At 38.1% G+C, this 25746-nt stretch overlaps 1 protein-coding gene across 1 annotated transcript; it reads right to left on the minus strand.

The window, feature by feature from the left end:
- Nucleotides 1-16122: 16122 nt before the first annotated feature.
- On the minus strand, nt 16123-24551 carry LOC112605954 (caspase-1-like). The gene is given in 8 exon segments (XM_025355828.1): nt 16123-16288; nt 16722-16828; nt 19582-19755; nt 20418-20548; nt 22630-22677; nt 23777-23977; nt 23980-24042; nt 24413-24551. Coding segments are annotated over 8 exon segments (1029 nt in total).
- Between the last annotated feature and the right edge of the window lie 1195 nt (nt 24552-25746).

The following is a 25746-nucleotide window of genomic DNA, read 5'->3' on the forward strand; positions in this document are numbered from 1 at the left end:
TTCCCCTACAGTTTGGAATAAATCCTAAATTATTTGTGGATTAGAAGTCCCCAAACTAGTGCTTTCAAATCTTTCCTTTTAAAACTGAGAATTGTATTCCTCATCCTACGATTTGTTATCTACCTTACAGGAGGCTGTTCATGTAAATACTGTAATAAACCTACAGAGGAGAGTACTAATGTTTTTGCATTGCAAGCTTTGGAAGCCCAGCCAGGCCTGCATGAGTATGCTCAGACAGTTGCAAAGCTGTTCCAGTCTTTTCACCTTGGGATTCACTCCAAATTCCACTACGTCCCCTGTCAGCAGGTAGAACCCAATGCAATTGACAGCCTTTTCCCATCTTCATAGCCTACATCTTAAGATTAAGTTGTTATAAAACCCAAAGGAAGGGATTGAAACCACCTTTACAATATTGCAACTGAGGAATTTATGACAGTGAAATAAATCAGACCTAACCAACTCCATCTTGTTTCTAACCCCTAAGCTGTCTTTGTTCATTCCTGGGCATAGGCCAAACTAACTTTGGAAAGGAATTCAGTTTATGGTTTGACTCGGAAACAAAATAGATAACAGCTCTTTCCCGAAAAGAGCCCCTCCTTGCCTGGATTCCAGTCTGCATTTGCAGGACTAACAAATTAGCTACAAGATTAAAAATTACAATTTAAGGGTCATGCAACCTCCGGCTCCTAGAGTGTGAACCTCCCCAACGTGCTCCTGGGGATAATATCACTATTGTGAACCCTAAGATCAGCTCTTAAGATATTTTTCGAACACTGCACTCAATGGATCAGCTGACACCACCCAGAGGAGTAATCTAACCCAATAAGGCTGCCATCGCACCCAGGAAGAGAAGACAGCAAGAAAACCTCACTTTGACATCGTACGATTCCATCTTCCACCTGAGTAATCAACACTCCCTACTTCCCAAGCCCTTACCTGCCAAATTATCTTTAAACATTCTGATTTCTGAATTCTTGGGGAGACTGATTTAAGTAATAATAAAACTCTGATCACTCACACAGCCGTCTGTGAGTGTATTACTCTTTCGCCATTGCAATTCCCCTGTCTTGATAAATCAGCTCTGTCTAAGCAGTGGGCAAGGTGAACCCATCAGGCACTTACAAATTCTTAACAGTAAACCAGGTCAGTCTGATTTCATTAAACAGATGATATGTGCACATTGGAAGTTTCAAGCAGAAGGAAGCCATGTTCATTCTCCTACATATTCAGGAATATATATATATATATATATATGTGTGTGTGTGTGTGTGTGTATATATATATATATATTTTTTTTTTTTTTTCGAGTCAGAGTTTCACTCTTGTTGCCCAGGCTGTGGTGCAATGGCGCAATCTCGGCTCACTGCAACCTGCACCTCCTGGTTTCAAGCAATTCTCCTGCCTCAGCTTCTCGAGTAGCTGGGATTACAGGCATGAGCCACCATGCCCAGCTAATTTTTTTGTATTTTTAGTAGAAACAGTTTCACCTTGTTAGCCAGGCTAGTCTTGAATGACTGACCTCAGGTGATCCACCCACTTCGCCCTTCCAAAGTGCTGGAATTACAGGCGTGAGCCACAGCGCCTGGCCCCATTCATGATTATTTAAAGATCATCAATTCTTAAAACTTACTATGCTAGTATTAGGGGTACCATTTTGGAACCATGTTCGTACACTTTAAAGCTTGAAGTCAAGTGGATAAATATGCAAATAAGTAAAATGGAACATTTTATGAGAATGTAAATAATGAGCAGATGCTCAGTAAAAGCATAAGTAAAGTGTGTCTCATGTGGAAGACAGCTGTCCAGAGAAGAGAGGGCGTGGCACTGAAATCGGAAGGACTAGTAGGAATTTGTCCCTTGGACAACTGGGGACTGGTGTCCTGGCAGAGAGCAGTGTGGGAAGAAGCACAAAGGCTTGAGGGTGTCTGATGTAACCACAAAACTGGGAGAGCTGGGCTTTAGAATGAATAGAAATGTGAAGCCAGGACTGAAGTGGGAGTGATCAGAGACAGGGCAAGTATTTGAAGATGTTTGCAGATAGGTAGAGTAATGGCGGAGTTTGAGAGTCATGCCAAGCTGAGATCACTCCTCTCAACAGACTTGTGACCTAAAGCATATTTTGAAGGCATTCTCTAAGTATCTCCTTCAATTATAATATGGCAATAATAGCACAACTGTATTGATTGGTTTTAAATATTAAACCAGAGAGAATGCATGAAATAATTATCATATGGTAAGCAGTTTTCGAAGAAACTGTTATTATAGATTATTTTTGTTATTACTATAATTACTGAATGAAAGCTGCAGTGATAATAAAATGGAAGGAATGAATTAGAGGAAAAAACTCACCAGGACCACAGTTTTGGTTCCAGGTAAAGTGATGTAATGCTTAAACACATTATAGGATACAATTCCTCAGGAGTTTAAGGTAACAATAGGTGACTACACTTGGTTGTTTATAATTATCAGACCATGACTTGTTTTTGACTAGTGACTTTCAATTTCTCTCATCTATTATCTAATGATCCCTTGATTCCAGTGATTAAGTTAAATGTTGTGAGGTGAGACATATACCCCAGATAGAATTGGTCTATAGGGAGAACCAAAGGAATAAAGAAACTCAACAACAAGGAAATATGAATGAAGTAAATGCAGTAATTTTGTTATGAAGGTGAAATCATGCTTTACAGGAATTAATGGAGAAAATGAATACACATGTTTCAGAAGTTAGAAAAACTTGTCTGAAAGTTAAGATTTTTTTTTGAGAAAGGCAATAGGGAGCCAGTGTCTGTTCCTGAGCAAAATTAATTACGTTAATAGATCACTAGCAGATAAGCAGAGAGAGTTAACTAAATGATCAACTTTCCTAACAACACTAATCCGCAGACAAACCTATGCCAGGTCAGTTTCATAAAAATTATCTGCAGATTTTCAAATGGCAATAAATGTCTGCAGGGTATTTAAGATTGAGTCATTGAGGGTGAGGAAGGGGGTAGTCATCAGGCATTTTTATATGACTACAGATTACTGTAGTATGTTATAAGGTTTAGGATCCACTGATCTAGTCCAATTTCTCCCTTTCCCTATGAGGAGAATGAATCCAAAGAAGCGATATTACCTGCTGGAATACTACGTGCCTAAGTAACTCACGACTCTATCACTAAGGCTTTTTCAGCTTCGATGTATAAGGCAGGAAACCTGAAATTTGTGTGCAGAATGGATTGGAGAGTTAAGTTCTAGAGAGAGCGAGACTGCTTAAAAACAACAACAACAACAAAACAAATGTGATAGTTCCCTGTGAATTATTACATTAAAGTAGTCAGTATCAGGACCAGAGAAAGGGTTAAAAATGTATCACTTTAAACAGACCAAGAATGTAATTCACAATAAGAGATGGCAAAGAGGTTAACAATTCAGCGGCTTTCAGAGCTGATTCTGGGAGGAGTGTTTTTGATCTGGGCAGTTAATGTGGAATCAAGAGAAAGATTTCAGAGCGCATTTTGCAACTTCTAGACTTGTCTCACACAAATAACTTACTCAGGCTTTCTTTACTCTCCCTTTGATTACCACAAGCTGAAAGAAAGAATTAACATATTTCTGGCTTGACGACATCTGGAAAACATATGATCTCCTTCAGTATCTCTAACACCATGTCCTGTGATTCAAACTACACAAAACCAGTAAGAAAAGAATTCAGTATGCATGCTATCAGCTCACCTCCTTTCTTGCGTTTATTACACATCAATAAATCAAGTGTTTTCTAAGATTCTACTCCCAAGTTTCTAGTCAGAAAAGGAATCATCTGCCATAGGTAACAGCCTACGTTCTTTCCTACAGCGTCCAAAAGAGCCTCAGACTTGAAAATGAAAGGAAACTGTGTATTTCCTTATTGCAAAGGGCAGAAACGTGTAATTACAGGTTGTGAAACTGCTGCTCGGAATTCCAGGCTGATTGTCAGGAAGTGCCATGTCCTCAGCAAATTGGCATCCAAGTACTAGAATTTAGTTTCTTCCTGTGGGAAGAAGAAAAAAAAAAAAACAAAAAGAAAATGATAAAACACTGTCCTGTGGTTGACACCTCAGTCTGCTTCCTTTCCTTGTTTCCTGTGGCCTCCCTGCTTCTCCTATCCATCTGTCTCTTCTCTTCCTGATCTCTCAGCTTTTCTTTCTCTGATCACATAAAACCACAATGACTGAAGGAGTTTAATATAACAAGTCTCTGTTCATTTCCTCATAAGAATTAAACAAATAGTTCATATTTCCTGCTTAAACTGTGTTGATGAATCGTCACGATGTCTTCCCCTCTCTGTCTCCCTGTGGTCTTAACCTTTTATTGGAGATAGGGGTGAAGGAACCCTGTGGTCTACTCCCCGGCATGCTTTCCTTTTACTACCTAAGATGGCCATAACATTTAATTTTTACCGAGGGTGAAAGTTCACCTTTGGTTTTTGACATTCCCTGAATGAAAGCTGATTGTAGAAGGAGTCTCAGGCTGTAGTAGAATTAACGTGTGATCATACAACAGAGATATGCCCAGAAGAACATTAGTAAAAGGAGAAAGAAAAAGGCAAGGGATGGCCAAGTAGAAACAGCTCCGGTCTGCAGCTCCCACAGAGAGAAACACACAAGGCGAGAGATTTTTGCATTTCAAACTGAGGTACCCAAGTTCTCTCACTGGGACTATCTAGGCAGTTGGTGCAACCCAAGGAAAGCAAGGAAAAGCAGAGTGGGGCGGCAGTTCACCCAGGAGCTACATGGGACAAAGGGACCTCCTTCCTTTAGACAAGGAAAGCAGTGAGGGACTGTGCTACCCAACCAGGGTACTATGTTTTCCAGGATTTTTGCAATCCAGGGCTCAGGATATCCCCTCATGAGTGTACATCATCAGGACCCTGGGTCTCAACACAAAACTGGGCAGACTCAGGGCTGCTGTTCTAGTCGGCGGCTGTTTGGGAGGGCACTGACTGAGCTGCAGGAGTTGTTACATAGTCCAGCAGCTCCCGGAACTCTAGTGAGGCAGGAGTCCTGTCCACTCTCATAGAAAGGGGGCTGAAGCCAGGGAGCAAAATGGCCTTGCTCAGCAGGTCCACTCTCACAGAAGCCTGCAAGCTTAGATCTACTGGATGAGAATCCCCACTAGCCAGCATAGCAGCCTGCAGTAGGCCAAAGATGATCCAGTTTCCTATGGCAGGGGCGACTGCCATTACTGCAGCTCTAGTCAGCGGTTTTCCCCTACCAGTGCTAGGGAGGCTGTGCAGATTGCACTAGGCAGCACTCTGCGCAGCCCATCACAGTTACTGTGGCACATCATGGCCAGACCGCTTCTTTAGGTGGGACCAGATACATCCCTCGTCACCAAGCAAGGCATCCTTGCAGGAATTCCAGCAACCCCAGCCAGGAGTTTACAGACAGAGTTCTCATTTCCCTGGGACAGAGTACCTGTGGGGAGGGGCGGCTGTGGTCTCAGGTTCAGCCAACTTAATCTTTTTAGCTTGCTGGCTTTGAAGAGTCCCAGAGATCCAGACAAGGGGGATTCCCCAGCACAGTGCTCCAGCTCTGCTAAGGGATAGCCAGACTGCTTCCTTAAGTGGGTTCCTGATCCCTTTCCTGCTGAGTGGGTGAGATCTTTCAACAGGGGTCGCCAGATACCTCATGCAGGAGAGTTCCAACTGGCATCAGGTCAGTACCCCTCTGGGACGAAGCTTCCAGAGGAAGGAGCAGGCAGAAATCTTTGCTGTTCTGCAGCCTCCATTGGTTATACCCAAGTGAACAGTTTCTGGAGTGGACCCCCAGCAAACTGCAGCAGACCTGCAGAAGAGAGGCCTGACTGTTACAAGAAAAACAAAAAACAGAAAGCAACAATAATAACAACAGCAACAAAAAAGACCCTACAAAAATCCCATATGAAGGTCAACAGCTTTAAAGATTAATGGTAGATTAATCTCCAACGATCATGAAAAAGCAATGCAAAACTGCTGAAAATTGCAAAAGCTGGAATGCCTTTTCTCCCCAAATGATTTCAACACTCTCCAGCAAGGGCACAGAATAGGGCTGAAGCTGAGATGGATGAAATGACAGAAGTAGGTATCAGAAAGTGGGTAATGACAAACTTTGCTGAGCTAAAGGATTATGTTCTAACCCAATGCAAAGAAGCTAAAAACTATGATAAAAGATTACAGGAACTGCTAATTAGAATAACCAGTTTAGAGAGGAATACATACGACCTAATGGAGCTGAGAAACACAGCATGAGAGCTTTATGTTGCAAACACAAGCATCAATAGTCGAATCAACTAGACAGAAGAAAGAATATCAGAGCTGAACACTATTTTGCTGAAATAAGGCAGGCAGATGAGATTAGAGGAAAAAAAATTAAAAAAAAAAAAAAAAAAAAAACAATGAACAATACCTTCCAGAACTATGGGACTATGTAAAAAGAGCAAACTTCTGACTGATTGAAGTACCAGAAAGAGATAGGGAGTTTGGAACCAAGTTGAAAAACATACTTCAGGATGTCATCCAGGAGAACATCCCCAACCTAGCAAGACAGACCAACATTCAAATTCAGGAAATTCAGACAACCCCAGTAAGATACTCCACAAGAAGATCAATCCCAACACACAAAATCATCAGATTCTCCAACACTGAAATGAAGGAAAAAATGTCAAAGGCAGCCAGAGAGAGAGGCCATGTTACCTTCAAAGGGAAGCCCATCAGACTAAAAGTGGATATCTCAGCAGAAACCCTACAAGCCAGAAAAGACAGGGGACCAATAGTCAACATTCATAAGGAAAATAATTTCCAACCCAGAATTTCATATCTGGCCAAACTAAGCTTCATAAGTGAAGGAGGAATAAAATTCTTTTCAGACAAGCAAATGCTGAGGGATTTTGTCACCACCAGGCTTGCCTTGCAAGATGTCCTGAAGGACATACTAGGCATGCAAAGGAATATCTGTTACCACTACAAAAGTTTTGTAGCCACTACAAAAACCCACTAAAAAGCACAGGCCAATGACACTATTAAGCAACTACATTAACAAGTCTGCAAAATTAACCAGCCAACATCATGATGACAGGATCAAATTCACACATACCAATATTACCCTTAAAAGCAAATGGGTTAAATGCTCCAATTAAAGACACAGAATATGGCAAGCTGGATAAAAAGACAGGACCCATCAATATGTTGTATTCAGGAGACACTGTTGCTGGGAATGTAAATTAGTTCAACCCTTATGGAAGGTGATTCTTCAAAGATTAAAACCAGAAATACCATTTGAAACAGAAATACCATTACTGGGTATATACCCAGAGAAATATAAATCATTCTAGTATAAAGATACATTACATGCATGCATATGCTCACTGCAGAACTATTCACAATAGCAAAAACATGAAATCAACTCAAATGTCCATCAATGATAGGCTGGATAGAGAAAATGTGGTACATATATACCATGGAATACCATGCAGTCATACAAAAGGATGAGATCATGTCCTTTGAAGGGACAAGGATGAAGCTGGAAGCCATTATCCTCAGCAGACTAGTGCAGGAAGAGTAAACCAAAAACTGCATGTTCTCACTTGCAAGTGGGAGCTGAACAATGAGAGCACATGGACACAGGGAAGGGAACAACAAACACCAGGGTCAGAGAAGAGGATGGGGGATGGGGGGGAGCATTAGGGAAAAGAGCTAATGAATGCCTCGCTTAGTAAATAGGTAATGGTTGATCTGTGCAGCAAACCACCATGGCACATGTTTACTTATGTAACAAAACTGCACATCCTGCACATGTATTCCAGAACTTAAAAAATAATAAGTAATAAAATGGCAGTATGATGAGCAATGCTGAAGGATTTCAAGAGGTCAGAAATTCACCTTCACTTTTATTGAGTTTAGGATTAGAAAAGTCTCATGATTGCAACTGAATTTGTATTTCTTCCAGTTCTTCAAAATCTTCACATCACTGAGTGACTGATTTAAACCCAAACTATTTTCTCCTGCACAATGCAGGTGCATAATTTTGCATTCAATGCACTGTAGTGCTTCTTCAGAGTCTTATACTCTATCTGCTATTACTTTTGTATTTGTTGACTGTTAGGAGACTGTGAAATATTAGGGATCTAGGGTTTAATCAAAATTTACTTTGTATTTCTCAACACACTTAGCAAAGTTGAGAAATATGAAGATTCTCTTCATGGATTTGCCAATAATAAACTCTGGGATTTGGAACAAATGTCCCTTTTCAAATAATGCTCTCATCATCGTAACTGTCTTCCTTCTTCCCACCTCTCTGGCTGTGTTCTAAATTCTTCAAAGTTATGTAGTTACTATAATTTATATCTGTATTCCTAAAGCAGAAAGCCTTGAAAATGGTATTCTGAAGGAAAAAATTGGTGCTATTAGCCAGTTCAGGTCTTATGAATCAAGTCTAAAGACTCTAAATCCATTACCTCCTCTAAGTTTCATCTTTTGTTTTTTTCCCAGTGTGGTAAAAAACAGAGGACATTTTCATTTTTATATCAGACTTAGTGGAATGCTTATGGAACTGTATGTTTTTGAACAGACATGACTCAAAAAGCAGGAGCATAAAGAGATAATTCTTGGCTCCCCTGGGGAAAGAAACAAAGCAAACATTTTAAAAAGTTCCACTAAAAGATATGCAAGTTATAGTGTCATACCACCAATGGGGCTATACACATTCTAAAAAGGAAAAAGCTCATGCTGTATCTAGATATTCCCCTGCTGAAATGAGCAAGAAACACCAATAAGTGAGCATTTGTGATCTTATTACCACCTCAGAAATCAACATGAACCGACCCTCAAAAGGAGTGGTTTAAGCAAAGAACTTTGAAAGAAGAGCAATGTACTCTGCACTGACCAGAAGGAAGGTGTTCTTTCTGTATCCCCTGTTTATTACACTATGGGTAGAGTATCTCTTTTCCAAAATGCTGGGGACACAAAATGTTTTGGATTTCAGACCTCTCTGAATTTTGGAATATCTATATTATAATTACTAGTTGAGCATTCCTAATCCCAAATCCTAAAATCTGAAATACTTCAATAAGCACTTCCTTTGAATATCATGTCAACACTCAAAAAGTTTTTGATTTTGTTCAATAAGATACTAGCAAACCGAATACAGCAGTGTATCAAAAAGTTAATTCACCACAATCCAGCGCCCTTCATTCCCATAATGCAAGATTGATCCAACATACACAAGTCAATAAATGTGATTCACCAAGTAAGCAGGATTTAAAACAAAAAAGCAGACACAGAAAAGCTGTTGATAGAATCCAACATCCTTTTATGATAAAAACCCTCAATAAATTAAGTAACAAAAGGAACAGACCCCAAAATAATAAGAGTCATCTATGACAAAGTCATAGCCAAACATCCGAAAGCATTCCCTTTGAAAACCAGCACAAGACAAGGATGCCCTCTCTCAACACAACTATTCCACATAATCCTGGAATTCCTAGCCAGAGTGATTAGAAAACGGAAGGAAATAAAAAACATTCAAATAGGAAAATAAGAAGTTTAACTGTCATCCAATGGACAAAATTCAGTATCACTTCTGTACACCAAAACCGCTGAAGCTGAGAGCCAAATCAAGAACTCATTTCAATTGAAATAGCCAAAAAATAAAAAGAAAATACCCAGGAATATATCTAAAAGGTCTCTACAAGGAGAACTACAAAACACTGAAATCACACATGACACAAACAAATGGGAAAACATTCCATGCTCACAGAGTAAACGAATCAATACCATTAAAATGGCCATACTGCCTAAGGCAATCCACAGATTCAGTGTTATTCCTATCAAATGATCACAGAGTGAAAAATAAAAACAATTCTAAAATTCATATGGAACCAGTGACGAGCCTGAATAATCAAAACCTCCCTAAGCAACAAAAACAAAGCTGGAGGCATCATGTTACCTGACTTCAATCTGTACTATAAGGCTATAGCAACAAAAACAGTGTGATATTGGTCCAAAAACAGACACATAGACCAATAGACAAAATGAAAAAACTTAGAAATAAAGCTGTATGTCATCTGTTCTTTCACAATGTGTACAAAAATAAGCAACAGGGAATGGACTCCCTATTCATTAAATGGTGCTAAGACAGAAAGAGAGAATATATTTACAAATGGTGTATCCAACAAAGGTCCAATATCCAGAACCCATAAGTAACTAAAACAACTCAGCAGGAAAAATAAATAACCCTATTAAAAAGTAGGAGAAAGACATGAACAGACATTTATCAAAAGAAGACATATAAGTCGTAAAAAATATATGGAAAAATGTTCAACATCACTAATCATCAGAGAAAAATGAACCAAAAGCACCATAAAACACCATGTCACACCAATCAGTATGGCTATTAATAAAACATCAAAAGTATATCATTGGTTATTATGTATAATAATTTTATACATTGTTGGATTCAATTTTTTTAGAATTTTTGATAATTTTTATGTGTGAATTTATTAGATATATATATTTTTTTAATTTCTGGGATTAATGTGCAGCATGGGGAGGTTTGTTATTTAGGCAAACGTGTGCCATGGTGGTTTGCTGAACAGATCAAACTGTCACCTAGTTATTAAGCCAAGCATGCATTAGATATTTTTCCTAATGTTCTCCCTCCCTTCAAATCCCCCTGTCAGGTCCCAGTGTGTGTTGTTCTCCTCCATGTGTTCATGTGTTCTCATTGTTCAGCTCCCACATAAAAGTGAGGACATGTAGTCTTAGGTTTTCTGTTTCTGTGCCAGTTTTCTGAGGATAATTGCTACCAGGTAATTCACGTATCTGCAGAGGATATGATCTCATCCTTTTTTATGGTTGCATGGTATTAGATGCTGTATATGTACCACATTTTCTTTATCCAGTCTATCGTTGATGGGCATTTGGGTTGATTCCATGGCTTTGCTATTGCGAAGTTCTGATATCAAGGTAACACCAGTCCCACAGAATAAATTGAGAAATGTTTTCTCCTTTTATTTTTTTTTGTGAAAATAAAAGTCAAGAAATAACAGATGCTGACAACACTGTGAAGAGAAAGCAATGCCTATACAATATTGGTGGAAACCTGAATTAGTTCAGCACTGTGGGAAGTAGGTTGGAGATTTTCATACCAAAGAACATAAATCACTCTATTACAAAGATACATGGTAGCATATCTTCATTGCAGCACTATTCACAATAGCAAAGATGTGGAATCAATCTAAATGCCCATCAGTGATAGATAGGAATAAGTAAAGGTGGTACATATACATCATTGGATACTGTGCAGCTACGTCATGGAATATCATGCTGGAATACTATGCAGCCATAAAAAGAAATGAAATCATGTCCTTCACAGGAACATGGATGGAGGTGGAACCCATTATCCTCAGCAAACTAATGCAGGAACAGAAAAACAAGCACCTCATGTTCTCACTTGAAGTGGGAGCTGAACAATGAGAACACATTTACACAACGAGGAGAACGACACACACTGGGGCCTGTGAAGGTGTCAGGGGAAGGGAGGGAATCAGGAGAATAGCTAATGGATGCTGGGCTTAATACCTAGATAATTAGTTAATCTGTGCAGCAAACCACCATGCCAAACATTTACCTAGGTAACAAACCTGCACATCCTACACAAGTACACTAGAACTTAAGATAATTTGAAGGAAAAAAACAAAACAAAACAAAACAAAAACCTCAGACTAACAGAGGAGGAAGAAATAATTCCAAATTCATTCTATAAGGACAGCGTTGCTCTGATACCAAAACCAGACAAAGGCACATCAAAAAAAAAAAAAAAAAAAAGAAAGAAAGAAAAAGAAAAAGAAAATATTGGCCAGTATGATTGGTGAATATTGCTGCAAATATCCAGAACAAAATACTAGCAGGCCAAATTCAACAACACATTAAAAAGATCATTCATCATGAGCAAGAAAGATTTATCCAAGGGATGCAAGAATTGTTCAACATATGTAAATCAATTAATGTGATACATTGTATCAACAGAAGAAAGGACAAAAAGAATAAAATCATTTCAATTGATGCTGAAAAAGCATTTAATAAAATTCAAAATACCTTCATCATGAAAATTCTCAAAAAAAAAAACAGGTACAGAAAGAACATACTTCAACATAATAAAAGTCATATACTACAGATCTACAGCTAGTATTATACTTAGTGGGGAAAAACTAAAAGCCTCTCCTCTAAGATCAGGATGTCCACTTTCAACACTGTTGTCCGACATACTGTTGGAAGTCCTAGGCAGAGCAATTAGACAAGATAAAGAAATAAAGTGCATCCAGATTGAAAAGGAAGAAGTCAAATTATACTTGCTCGCAGATTATGTGACTTTATATCTGAAAAATCCTAAAGACTCCATAAAAAACTCTTAAACCTGATACACTAATTCAGACACATTGCAAGATACAAAAATTAATGTACAAAATTTAGTAGCATTTCTATATGCCAATGGTAAGCAATCTGAAAAAGAAATCAAGAAAATAATTCCATATACAATAGCTAGAAGTAAAATTAAATACCAAGGAATTACATCAACCAAAGAAATAGAAGACCCTTGCAATGAAAACTATAAAACATTAATGTAAGACATTAAAGAGGATGCAAAAGTTGTTTAAATTGTTTATGTATTGGAAGAGTCAATATTGTTAACATGTCTCTACTACATAAAGCAATCGATAGATTCAATGCAGTCCTTATAAAGATACCATTGGCATTCTTCACAGAAATAATAAAATAAAAAGAAATCCCAAAATGTATATAGAACCACAAAAGATCTAAAATAGCCAAAGGTACCCGGAGGAAAAAGAACAAAACTGTAAGAATCACATTAACTGACTTTAAATTACACTGCAGAGCTGTAGTTATCAAAATGGCATAGTACTGGTATAAAAACAGACACATAAATCAATGGAACAGATTACAAAACCCAGAGATAAATCCATACATCTGCAGTGAACTCATTTTTGACAATGGTGCTAAGAACACAAATACATTGATAAGAGGACGGACTCTTTAATAAATGGTACTGAAAATAAACTGGATATTCATATGCAAAAGAATGAACCTAGACCCCCTACCTCCTTGTCATATACAAAAATCATAACAAAATGAATCAAAGACTTAAATCAAAGACCTCAAGCTATGGAACTCTTACAAAAAATTGGAGAAACTCTCCAGTCCTTTGGACTGGGCAAAAATTTTTTTGAGCAACACTCCAGAAGCATGACCAACCAAAGCAAAAATGGACAAATGGGATTACATCAAGTTAAAAACCTGCACAGCAAAGGAAACAATCAACAAAGTAAAGGAAAAACCCACAGAATGAGCAAAAAAAATTGCAAACTATCCATCTGACAAGGGATTACAAACCAGAATACATAAGGAGCTCAAACAATTCTGTAGGAGAAAATTTTAATCATCTGATTTAAAAATGGACAAAAGATCTGAATAGATATTTCTGAAAAGAGTACATACAAATGCCAAACAGGTATATGAAAAGGTGCACAACATTATTATTAGAGAAATGCAAATCAAACTTATTTGTGGGAGCTACAGTTTCAAGTATTTGAACTCAACAAAACAGAGAGTTGAAGAATTATTTCCAGAGGCTGGGAAGCATAGTGTGGTGTGGGGGAATTTGGGGAATGTTAATGGGCACAGAAACAGAATAATCACATTGGGCACACACAGATATACAACTGGGCACAATGGACACTGGGGTCAATAAGAGGGAGGACGGAGGTAGAGGGTCAAGGGTTGAAAAACTGACTATTGTGTACTATGCTCACAACTTGGATGAGAGGAACAATTGTCAATAAATCCACAGTATCATGCAATATACCTAGTTCACAAACCTGCACATGTATCCCTTGATGCAAAATAAAAGTCGGAACTATATTTTAAAAATCAATATCAATAGGAGATACTCTTACAGTTTAATGGAATGAAGACATTTAAACTAGCAATTACTGGGGACTTTTCCTTGCCTTTTTTTGATTAAAAAAAGTGGGAGGTAATAGGAAAGAATGTAGATATCGGAGGATTTCAGATTTTGAAATTTTGGATGAAGAGTAACACATTTAGAACTAGACACCTTGACCAGAATGGAGCTTCAGTACTCCTCTCCAACTTTGTCAAATCTCAAAAACAAACATACAGACATTTGCCCACAGACATTCATACAACCTACTTCTTTTAATGTCCTAGGAAGAGATAGAAACAACTTGTCAATGTCACTCAGTGATGAGCATCTGTGCCCTACCCTCTGGAAGTTCAAATGAAAATCGGACCTAAAAAGAGAAAGTCTGTGGACCATTTGTGATGTAAAATCTTAAACCAGAAAAACTGCAACAAATACAGCAAAATAAATGACAAAAACAAAAAGTACTGGCACCTGCAACAGTTTAAACTGTGCTGAGGAATCATGACGCTGCCTCCCCTCTACATCTCCCTATAATCTTACCCTTTGATTGGAGAGGGTTCTGAAGGAATCCCCTTACTCCCTGGAATGCTTTCCTTCAAGTGCTTAAGATTGCTTTAATAGTTAATTTTTACTGAGGGTGACAATTCACTTCTGCTTTTTGATATTCTCGAAGCAAAGATTGATCACAGATGTAGTCTTAGGTTGTAGTAAAACATTCACGATAGTACAGAAAAGATACGCCCAGGCAAACAGTTAATAAAAGGCCAAAAAAAAGGGGGGGGGATTGTAATGTGTTCAGCTGTAAAGGTTTTTAAAAGGTCAGATATTCACTTTGATTTAATAGGATAAAGATTAGAAAAGGCTCATATCTGCAGGTGAAAGTGTAGTTCTTCCAATCCTTCCTAAATCTTGACATCCCTCAGTGAGTGATTTCACCCCAAACTCATTTTCTCTGCACCATGCAGGGACTTCACTGTGCACACCATGCATCCTAGAGTTTCTTCAGGGTGTCATGCACCATCTGCCAAGTGTTTCATTTTTCATGGCCGTCTTACCTTTTCAAGAAGTCTGTGAATACTGAGGGTCTAGAGTTAACTCAAAATTTACTTTCTGTCTCTTAAATACCTTAACAAAGGGTAGAAATCTGCAGGTTCTGTTCATGGATTTGTCAGCAGTAAACTGTGGGATTTGGGAAAAGTCCCTTACCACACTGCAGTGTCACTGTCATAACTATTCGTCTTCTGTCCCTGTCTCCTGCTGAGCTCTAAATTTTTTGAAGTCCGGTACCTGTGGTAATTTTTATCTGCATCCCTAATTTGTAATTTGTGTCTGCAACCCAGCAGCAAATGGTATTTTGAATGGAAAAATGGTGCCAATAGCCAGTTCAGGTCTTATAGATTAAGTCTAACATTCTAAACTCAGTACTCTCTTTGATTTCCAACCTTTGTTTCTCCAATGTGGAATAAAACTGAGGACACATTTTTACTTTTATATCAGATTTATGAAAATGTTCAAAGAAGTCTATTATTAAGCAGATATAATTCCAAAAACCATTACACAATGAAGGAACTCTTGGTTTCCTATGGGAAAAAAAAACATAAAAGAGAATTTTACTAAAAGAAATGTAAGTTATAAAGTTATATCACCAATAGGAACATATGCAACTTAAAAGGAAAGGCCACATACTATTTTAAAATCTTATCCTGCTGAGGTCAAGGGGAGAAACATCTAAGAGTCAGCCTTCATAGACTTATGGCCACTTCTAAGTGACCCTCAGAAAGGGTCTAAAAGAAAAAAAAGAAAAACCTTGGGAAAAGAGCAACATGCTCTGCACTGACCAGTAGAAAGGCATTACTTCAGTATTTTCTGTATATTATGCTACGGCTTGATTTCCCTTATCCAAAATACATGCTACCTGAAGTAGTTTGAATTTCAGATATTTTTGTATATTGGAATATCTGCATTATACTTACTAGTTTAGCATCCTTATTCCAAAAAACAAAAATTTGAAACGCTTCCATAAGCATTTCCTTTGAATATTATGTGGGCACTCACACAGTTTTGGATTTTAGAACATTTCAAAGTTCAAATTTTTTGATTAAAAATTCTCAACCTGTAGACCTAGAGTCCTTGACTAAAATGGACTTTCAGTACACTTTCCTCAACCTTCCCACACTCCCGACCATATACACATAACTGCCCAGAGACATTCATACAGCTTCCTTATTTTAATGTCCTGGGAAGAGGTAGAAACATCTTGTCGAAGTAACCCTTTCAGTGCTGGGCATCTGTGCTTTATCATCTGGCTGCTCAAATGAAAGTCGAACCTAAAAGAGAAAGGACAGTCCAGAGACCTGTTTTTCTGAAAAGATTATTGACCAAAAAGACTACAACAAATATAGCAAAGTAAGTTACAAAAACAAAAAGTACTTGTATCTGCAACAAATATAGCCATGTGGTTATCTAAGCATTGAATCACTCTCCTCAGGACTTTTTAAATCTGTGGTTGGATCTAATACCCATGAGGGACACAGGGCAGGAGGTGGGTGAAACTAAATGATTGTTTTATTGAGGCTGTTGGTCTTAACAGATTGGATCTGGCTCCCAGGCTTGTTCACTCTCCAAAGAACTTCAAAACTTTTTTGGAAAGAAGGGCATTATTGGAAGATAATTATGTCTGTATCTACTTTCTATGCTTCCAATTGCAATAGGCAAACATTCGGGGAAGTAGAATGAAAATAGCATCCACTAGAGCCCTACCTGTGGAAAATTTCCTCCACATCACAGGAATGGGCATATTCTTGCAGATGTTCAACCAGTTTCATAATAAAAACAGCCTTTTGCGGGATGTCCCCAACAAACATTATCTGTTGACAAAGCACATTTCAAATCTCAAGATTGACTCTTGCCTGAAGAAAGACAGGAAACCCTAGTATTTCTGCTCCAGGCATATTTTGGAATTCATCTATTTTCCATACACTTCATTGTATTTTTTAGTGAATACATTTGAAGTTCAGTGAGTATATTTTTACTGATACTCTAAATAGTGCTGTATATGGTGCAGGTATTAACATCACACAGTCCCAGAGTTACAGTCGTAAATTTAGTAGAGAGTTAGAAAAAGGCAGAATGCGGTAAAGAGAAGGAATTGGGATTTTAGAAAGAAATATCTAAATGTGCATCCCCAACGTGGCGTTACTAACTGTGATTTAAGTTAATTGTCCGTTCTGATATGTAATAGATTCAGCTATATGGGGAATGGTAACAATTTCATACACAGGAGATATCTGAGTCTACACTAGTGTCTGAGCTAACTAAGGGTACGTAATACTCAGTCTATACAGGGTAATTATGTTAATAAAATCTCAATTTATGTACTTTACATAAAATTTTAATTAAAATTTAATAGCATTGACTGTAAGATATTTACACCCAAAGAGTTAACCATAAAAATCACAAAACAGAACAAAAGTAGAAATCTGGGAAAAGTCAATAAAAGGATGATAACATCATAATGGAGAATAAGAAGTTCTTATGAAGAAAAGAAATATTAAAGAAAACAATATTAATTTATTACATGGTAGACACAGAAATAATGAAGACGTGAAAATTATACAAAAGAAGGAGTAAGAGAAAAGCAGTAGCAATAGCTCTGTGTATAATCACAAACACATTCTTTAATGACACATTACAGCTAAATATAATGGTCATAAAGTGTATATTAATAATAAAATTCTATTTAGAACCACAGCTATCTTAGTTGAAGGAAGTAGGTAAGAGATAGGGTGGAGACAAGTGTCTCTGCAAATGTTTTGTGAAATTAAGGAAGTAGATAGTTATTTTTCCTCAGGAGAGCACTATGATATAGTTGGGATTTGCACAGCAGAATGTGGAGCTAGGCTTAATATGGGAGTTATAAATAACTAAATTGGAGTTTCTGACAATCATATGGAAAGGAGGAGTAAGGAAAGTGAAAGAAAAGAAAAACACAGAAATCAGCAAGATTGATGATGAGAAGCCAGGGGCTTACAAAGAGCTATATAGAGAGCCATGAATGTCATGTGGAAGGCTGGGACCAAAGGATATTAAAGAACAGTTCTGTCTAATGTTATAGTCTACTCTATGTACTCAGGCTGGAAATGTTTTTTTGTGTGTGTTTGTCTTTTTTTTTTTTTTTTTAATCACTGAAAAAAATATTGAGTCCTACATCAGGGCATGTTCAAGACAATATAGAACCAAACTTCTTCTGAAAGAAGATATCTCATAGTACAAATTATTTTAGAAAATTTAACTACTTGACCAGAGGCAGGGCCTTTGGGCCAGAAATGACCAAGACAATGCGAGTCCTCTCAGGAAACTGCCATACACTGTGGATAAAAGCATTCAGGTCATTTTTATTTAAACCTTGCTAACAAAAGTAACTGGATTAAGTTCTAAAATAAACACATTTTAAATAATACCAGTTCTTTAATGTGTACTTCTTTCTGTCATGTGTGATATTTCACATATATTAATTTATTTAATCCTTAAAAAGTGATATTTATATTCATATATATTAGTAAGCAATTCAAGGAAAGCCCAGGGAGGAACTAGTGGAGCTAGTTTACAAAGTACTAAATGACTAGATCAGTCAAGAATAGCAAGATTCTTACTGCAAAGCATACATTTAGAATAATGCGTATGTATTCTGCTTTATATACTTCATGCTTCTAGGTAAAATCCATTTTAATTTAGGGGCCCAAAGTGCCTCGCTTACTGTTCTACTTTTCTGAACCCTGCTCCTACCCTTCTGTGAATACTTGATGTCGGGCCCAATTGGTCCATTGAATGATTTCAACATGGCGGACCTTTTCTATGTAGAATCAGACTCTAATGTACTACAGCACAGATCGCCTTCCATTTAATTATCTGTTATCGCTCACAGTTCTAAAATATTTTGCAACAGAGTTCATTATTTACTAACTCAGTCAAAAGAAGTGCTTACTTGCTCTTTGCGGATAAAGGGAATTGTGTGTATAACTTGGAACAAAGCTTTAGTTTGTGTTCAAAAATCTTATCTAAAGTTCCACACACGTATCTGCCCGCTAGTGGGTGGTTGTGAGCTTTTGCATTGATAACCCCCACAAAGATGTTCTGTGTAGAAGAAACCTGTTACCGGATGTGGAAGAGTAGAGAGCAATAAAATCCTTTTCTATGTGGGCTTTCTTAATAGCATCATCCTTAAAATCTCCTGGAGTAGGTAACGATGTATTTTCAGAGACCCGTACTGAAACTTTTTTTTTAAGGAATTTCATGACAAACAATGGAATGCCAAAAAAACTTTCAGTCTTAATTTTGAGAAAGGTGGAGGAAGATGTTGTAGGAAGTCTTTCAGAGTTGTCTTGTAGAGAGAACGTGGCATTACTGAGTTAAAAAAAAATTCACCACTAAGTTAAACCAGGCTCGTGCTGAATGACTCTGATGTTTCAAGAGAACATGTAGCATACGGCACCCTCTCATGGGAAGTTTATATTTTAGATAATCAAAAGATTATATTCCTTGGTCCTACAACCAAGCTTTCTAATATTATTTAGTTACACAAAGGGCGTGACCGTTGTCTCTATGGTATAACAGACCTTACCAAAGCAGTGAGATTTCTTTTCACATCTACCTTGTACCCCAGATTTTGTAGCAGCATCGTTATGCCTATGATGTCAACCTCAGCTCCTGTTCTTTTAGAAAGACTGTCAAACTCTTCACTGCAGATAATGAGAGCAAGACGTGTGCGACTTGACTTGTCCATTATTGGATAAATCTGTAGGAAATGCAGTTTGGATGAGTAGCCTTATTCTCTGTAACTTAATATTCACTTGCTAAGTTTATGACCGTTTTCCCTTTCTTAGACCTATCAGGATACGAAATGCCATCGACTATACATTGAAAATGCGGAACGGAATTGAGTGCTACTTGGAGAATAGGCATAGAAACTGCAAAGGCCCAGATGGCAAGTGAGCTACTGACTTCATTGTTCTTGATAGGTGAGATTTTGAAAAATGCACAAGCTCTAAAGCAAGAATGACTGAATTCTAAAACTGATTGCTCTAATTTTTTATTGTTTTTCTTTGGGCAGAGTATTTAACAACCCCATGTCTCAGCTTCTAGATCTCTCTAAAATGGATTATTTTTAAGGTTAAACATTATGTATTATCACGTACAAAATGCTTAGAACACTGCCCACTCTTAGTGAACATTCAATAGCTGCCTTTGTTGATGTTATTTATCCAGGAATTGGATCTAGTTAGGAACTCTTTCTATAAACCTGGAATTCTAGGATAAAGGAATTTGTGTGTGTGTGTGTAAAGGAAGCAGAAGTACAATTCTCCATTGAGAACAACTCTAATAAAAAGCCACTGCATTTCAAAATCGCCTCAAATATATCTTTCACCCCACTCTAACCTTGTGTTCTGAGCATGGCACCTCTGTCGACTTTTCTTTCCATATCCTTTTAGCTTCGTCTAGGGAGCAAAGCTTGACGCTTCTTCCTGAGCCTGAGGATGTAGGCATAGCAGGGTTGCCCCACACTGGCACTGCCTGAGGAGCTGCAAGAGTCAAAGAACATCATGAACATTGGCATCCCTCTTTGTTTCGCTTTGTGTTTCTTACAGCCTCACCTAAGGATGAAATCACAAAAGTGGAAATGCATTCTTAGGAAGAAAATCCTGATCTTTCACCGCGAAGTAATTTCACTGCTAATGGAGTACATTTCCAGTCAGAGATTTCCAGGTGTGCAAAACAGGGCTCTCCTTTCATATTTCAGGATCAGTATTTTTACAAGTATTTCAGAAAAAAAAATGTAGAAAGAAAGCTTTTCAATGCCATGCATGAAAAAAAAAAACGCTCAGAAAACAGTCAAATGTGTGAGATAAAATAATTAGAATATAAATGTATTTCAAAAGATTTGAACCACAGAATAAAATTTAATGAGAGGGGCCTTAATTAAATCTACTAAAAATCTTTAAGAAATATATTTATCTTTTTATTTATTTACTTAATAGACATGGTAGTAAGCACTAGGAATATTTTGTTAATGAACCTTTGTCCTGTCCTTCAGGATCTCTTCCTACTATGTATACATATGGAAGAAGGAGATAATTAAATATATGAACCAGAATGATAAATGCTAAAATCAAAGTGCACACTAGATGGATTTATAGCACTTAACATTGACTACACAGACATATGAGGAAATGTTTTCACAGAGTTTACGTGAGAAAATCCTTGAGGCTTTTATTTCATCACAAGTACAACACCATCCGACAATGTGATATACTTGTTAAAGAACTTAATGTAATCTTTGTTTCAAGATATAAATGAGTTTTCTAGATTTGTGGAGTATCTTTTAGAAACTATTGCCGGGCGCGGTGGCTCAAGCCTGTAATCCCAGCACTTTGGGAGGCCGAGACGGGCGGATCACGAGGTCAGGAGATCGAGACCATCCTGGCTAACACGGTGAAACCCCGTCTCTACTAAAAAAATACAAAAAAACTAGCCGGGCGAGGCGGCGGGCGCCTGTAGTCCCAGCTACTCGGGAGGCTGAGGCAGGAGAATGGCGTGAACCCGGGAGGCGGAGCTTGTAGTGAGCTGAGATCCGGCCACTGCACTCCAGCCTGGGCGACAGAGCCAGACTCCGTCTCAAAAAAAAAAAAAAAAAAAGAAACTATTATGTCAAGAAAATAATATTTAATTTTGAAAACAAGTTTGAGAAACTGCTATACAATTAGATAGATAAAGGCAGCATGAAGTGTGTTGACTCAGGGAAGAACTAATTGGAATGGATATATTGGAGAAAACTATAAAATAATAATTTGATAGAATAAATGTTTGGTTTCTTCAGAAAGAAGAATGAACACAACATAAAAAACTAAATAGAGGTATATGGGTTATGTTTGAGGTAATTTTTCTTAGTGAAAATGCAGTGTTTGTTTATATAGTGAGTGTCCCATACTGTAAAACATTTAAGAAAACATTCATGAGTTAATCAACCTTAATAAATTCAATAGAGTAAAACCTGAACTTGGCAGAAAAAAATTAGCATTTCTTGCCTCTAAATTGCTTTTAAATACAAGTTTCTTTTATTTTAAGAGGTCCCTTGATGAATAGAGGTTTTTAATAAAATAGAAGAAGAAATAGAAAGACAGTTCCAAATTTGAGAAAAAAATGCATAAAACTTGGCCGTGGCTTGAATATTGGAGGTGCATGAGAGGAAAGGGGCCAAGATGAATTTCAAGTTCCTGGCATGAACAACTGGTGATGGTGACACCAACAACCGGGTAACACGAAACTGGATGAGAAGCAGGGTGGGGAAGAATGGCATGTTCAGCTCTGATATTGGTTAGGTAATGGGAGATGTGAGGGAATGTTCCAGTAGGCTTAAATAATGAAGTTTGACACTTATTTGGGTAATCAGGATTTGAGATACAGGTTCCAAATTTTAATGTAAACATAGATAGTGAAGCTGTTTGGACAGTTGCTACAAAATCAGAATAGATTACAAAAAGAAAATCACATGATCACTCTATGGAATTCTCCATAGCCCCTTTAACTGTGGTTCATCCTACAACATTAATGTCACGGAAGCCGGGGTTCAAATAATGCTCTTTCTTTAAAAACAGCATTAATTAGGAAGGAAGTACTAGTTGAGAATCTTCTGTAGTAAGGTGATTTCCAGATGTTGGACCTAGAAAGAGAAGAAGAATATTGAAATAGTCACTTAGTACCTCTGAAAAACTTTACCCTAATGCTTACAACACTCCCCACTAAGGATTCCTCCCACAACCCTGACTGAATGACATTAAATAATGTTCAACATGTTCTTTAATTTAGAGACTGGTGGGGGGTATAAAATGAAAGAGGCATTGTCAGAAAAATATTACATTTATCACACATAGATGAAAACATAAACTTGTCCCTTATCTGCTTAGACAGGGATAAGCATCCCCCAACCCTTAGAAAACAAAACAAAACAAAACAAAAAGGCTTTTACTTTGAAAGAACATCTGCCTCTGAAGTGACTTTGGAAAGTACCACAGAGACCAGTGATTAGGAGTCCACCAGAACGCTCATCCTCACCATGTGGTAGGTCCAAGGGATCACCAGAATGGGCCAGCTCATTTCCTGTGCACTGTATTGGGCCCTAAGGGGGCCACAAATGGAGGCAGTCCAGGGCTCACAGCATGATCCCCAGCCTGATAACAGGCAAGTGGGTGATGTTACTCAAAAGAAAATGCAAGGAGGCAACTGGAGGAAAGAGCCAACTTGAAATCCTTACTTTTCCATAATCATTCAATGTATTCTCTGAGTATATCGCCACTTTTGAAATATAATTTATTCTTCCTGGAGGGCAAAATTTTGGAGAGAAGTGAAAAAACATGTTTAATTACAGACCTTAAAACTTCATGTCAGACAACTACATAAGTGCCTGGGTACACCTGGAACTCAAAAATATTAAATCAATAAATAAATATTGTGCCTCACCAGTAACAGTGGAACATACAGTGTGAAGCTTTTTAGATAGTTCTCATGACCTTCAGGAAGTTAGCTACCACATACTCAAAACAGGAAATGAGCTTTAATCAGAAGAGGGCCACCGAGGATGAAGGAACAGAAACAAAGGAGAGTCAAGGGACATGCAATAGGGCCCCTGCTACAGAAATATTGCCTGAAGGCGGAGATACGAAAGTTTTCTGCAACTTAACATGCATGACTAGTAAAGACATCACATGGTAGTCACGATGACAGGCCCTAGGTGAGCTTGAGTGTGAGTCACTGACCCTTACCTGCTGAGAGTCGCAGCGTCACTGCCAGGTGACTGTCTTCTTCACAAATGTATGTGACACGAATTTGGCATGCTGGAGCCCCTTTCCGAATAACAGAGTCAAGCAAAGCTCGGGCCTTATCCATAACTGTAGCATTTTCACATTTTACTATCTCTATCTCTTCCTGGCTCAGCACCCTTGTCTCGAATAATTCACCCAGTAGCCATTTATTGTACCTTCACCCAAAGAACGGATTAACAGCTTTCTCTTCTCCGTCAGGACTTTGTCTGTTTGGAGCACAAGGATTTCTCACATCATGAAAACAGCCTCATAGTCCTCTCATGTCATCAACAGAAAGCGACCTCATTTAGATTTCATCAGTGAAATGTTCCCCTCCTCACAGTTGCATAATCCCTTTTCTTACTGTATCGCTGTCCTTGTTTCCCTCAATAGTCCCCATACATGTGCATGGAGTGGCTTGAAGACTGAGCTTACCATTTCCACATTAGTCCCTGGAAAGCAGAGATCATCCTCTTATGTCACATGTTTATTTAACTCTGATTAATAAAGTAATGATTAATAAAGTAATAAAACAGAAATAGCACATTTCATTTAGGAACCACTGCTGCTAGTACTCCTCCTGTGCCAATTCTGTACCCTCCGTCAGACTTTCAACAGGTAAGTAAGAGTTTAAGATTGCAAAATGACAGCAGGCTACTTCTAAAGCCACAGTTCCTTTCTGGACTTGCCTTTCTGTTTCTAAAGACTGCAAGCATCTTCTAGTTTCTTCTCTCATCCCTCTCCACCCTCTCCCTCACTTCTGCTCACCAAAAATTCCACAGATACTAATTGTGGCTTCCAGAAGAGCCAGCGCCTTCCAAAACTCTTTCTTCCCAGGGACCTGTTCTTGGGACAGTAAAAGACTCACCGGCCACGGCTTTTCTCTCCTACCCTTCTTGTGTGATTGAAACTGAAAGCATGCTTCACCTTTCTTTTTACCTTCCTTTTACACCTTTTTGGCAGGGCATGTAAACATATTGGGAAACAACCACTGCACATGCATATGCATGTCTTCCCCCCCCCCCCCCCCCCCGCAGAGAAAGAATCAGATTCTTGAGCTGTAGACTGCATCAGAGAGTGTATGTTTGAGAAAATTTCTTCACCAGCCCTTGGAACAGGTCAGGATAGGAGGGGAATGGGGCTTGGAGAATAAGACAAGAATGACAAAGTATGTGTACAATTAAACTCACACAGTGAAGAGTTTCTCATTCATTAGAAAACTTGATGGAGAAAAGTAGCACAACCTTTAGAGAATTTGAACCACTGCTCTCTGGGCCCATTTCACTGTCTGGGGAAAGTCATGGGAAACCTATGTCCCTGTGAAGGAATTTTACTTTAAGAAATGAACACATTTTTCACAAAAATTAAAGCTTTTCTTGTTTAAAGTCCTTCCTTTTCAGAGGGCTTTTTTTTTTTTTTTTTTTTTCTGATACAGAATTTTATTCTGCCAGGCTGGAGTGCAGTGGCTTTAACATGGCTCACAGCAGCCTACACTCCGTGGACTCAGATGAACCTCTCAGCTCTGCCTCTCAAGTAGCTGGGAACACAGGCACATGCGACCATGGCTGGATAATATTTGTATCTTTCTAAAGACAGGGTCTCCCTATGTTTCCTAGGCAGTTTTTTATATCATGCACTCAAGCAATTCACCCACCTTGGCCTCCCAAAGTGCTGGGATTACAGGTGTGAGCCACCCACCCATCCTGGCTGGCTTTCTTTTGAGGGACATTGCATCATAGAGGCCCAGAGCATAGGCTCTGGACTCAGAATGTTGAACTTAGCATCTTAAGCTTCATTTTGTGGGCAAGAAATTCAACTTCCCTATGCATTGGTTGCTCTGTGAAATAATTTTAATAATAGTACATACCTACACAGTTTTGAGCATTGAAAGAAAATGTAAAAAATGCATGGAACCTTGCCTGACAAATGGT

The sequence above is a fragment of the Theropithecus gelada genome, chromosome 14 (genome assembly GCF_003255815.1).
Source record: "Theropithecus gelada isolate Dixy chromosome 14, Tgel_1.0, whole genome shotgun sequence".
Classification (NCBI taxonomy): Eukaryota; Metazoa; Chordata; class Mammalia; order Primates; family Cercopithecidae; genus Theropithecus; species Theropithecus gelada.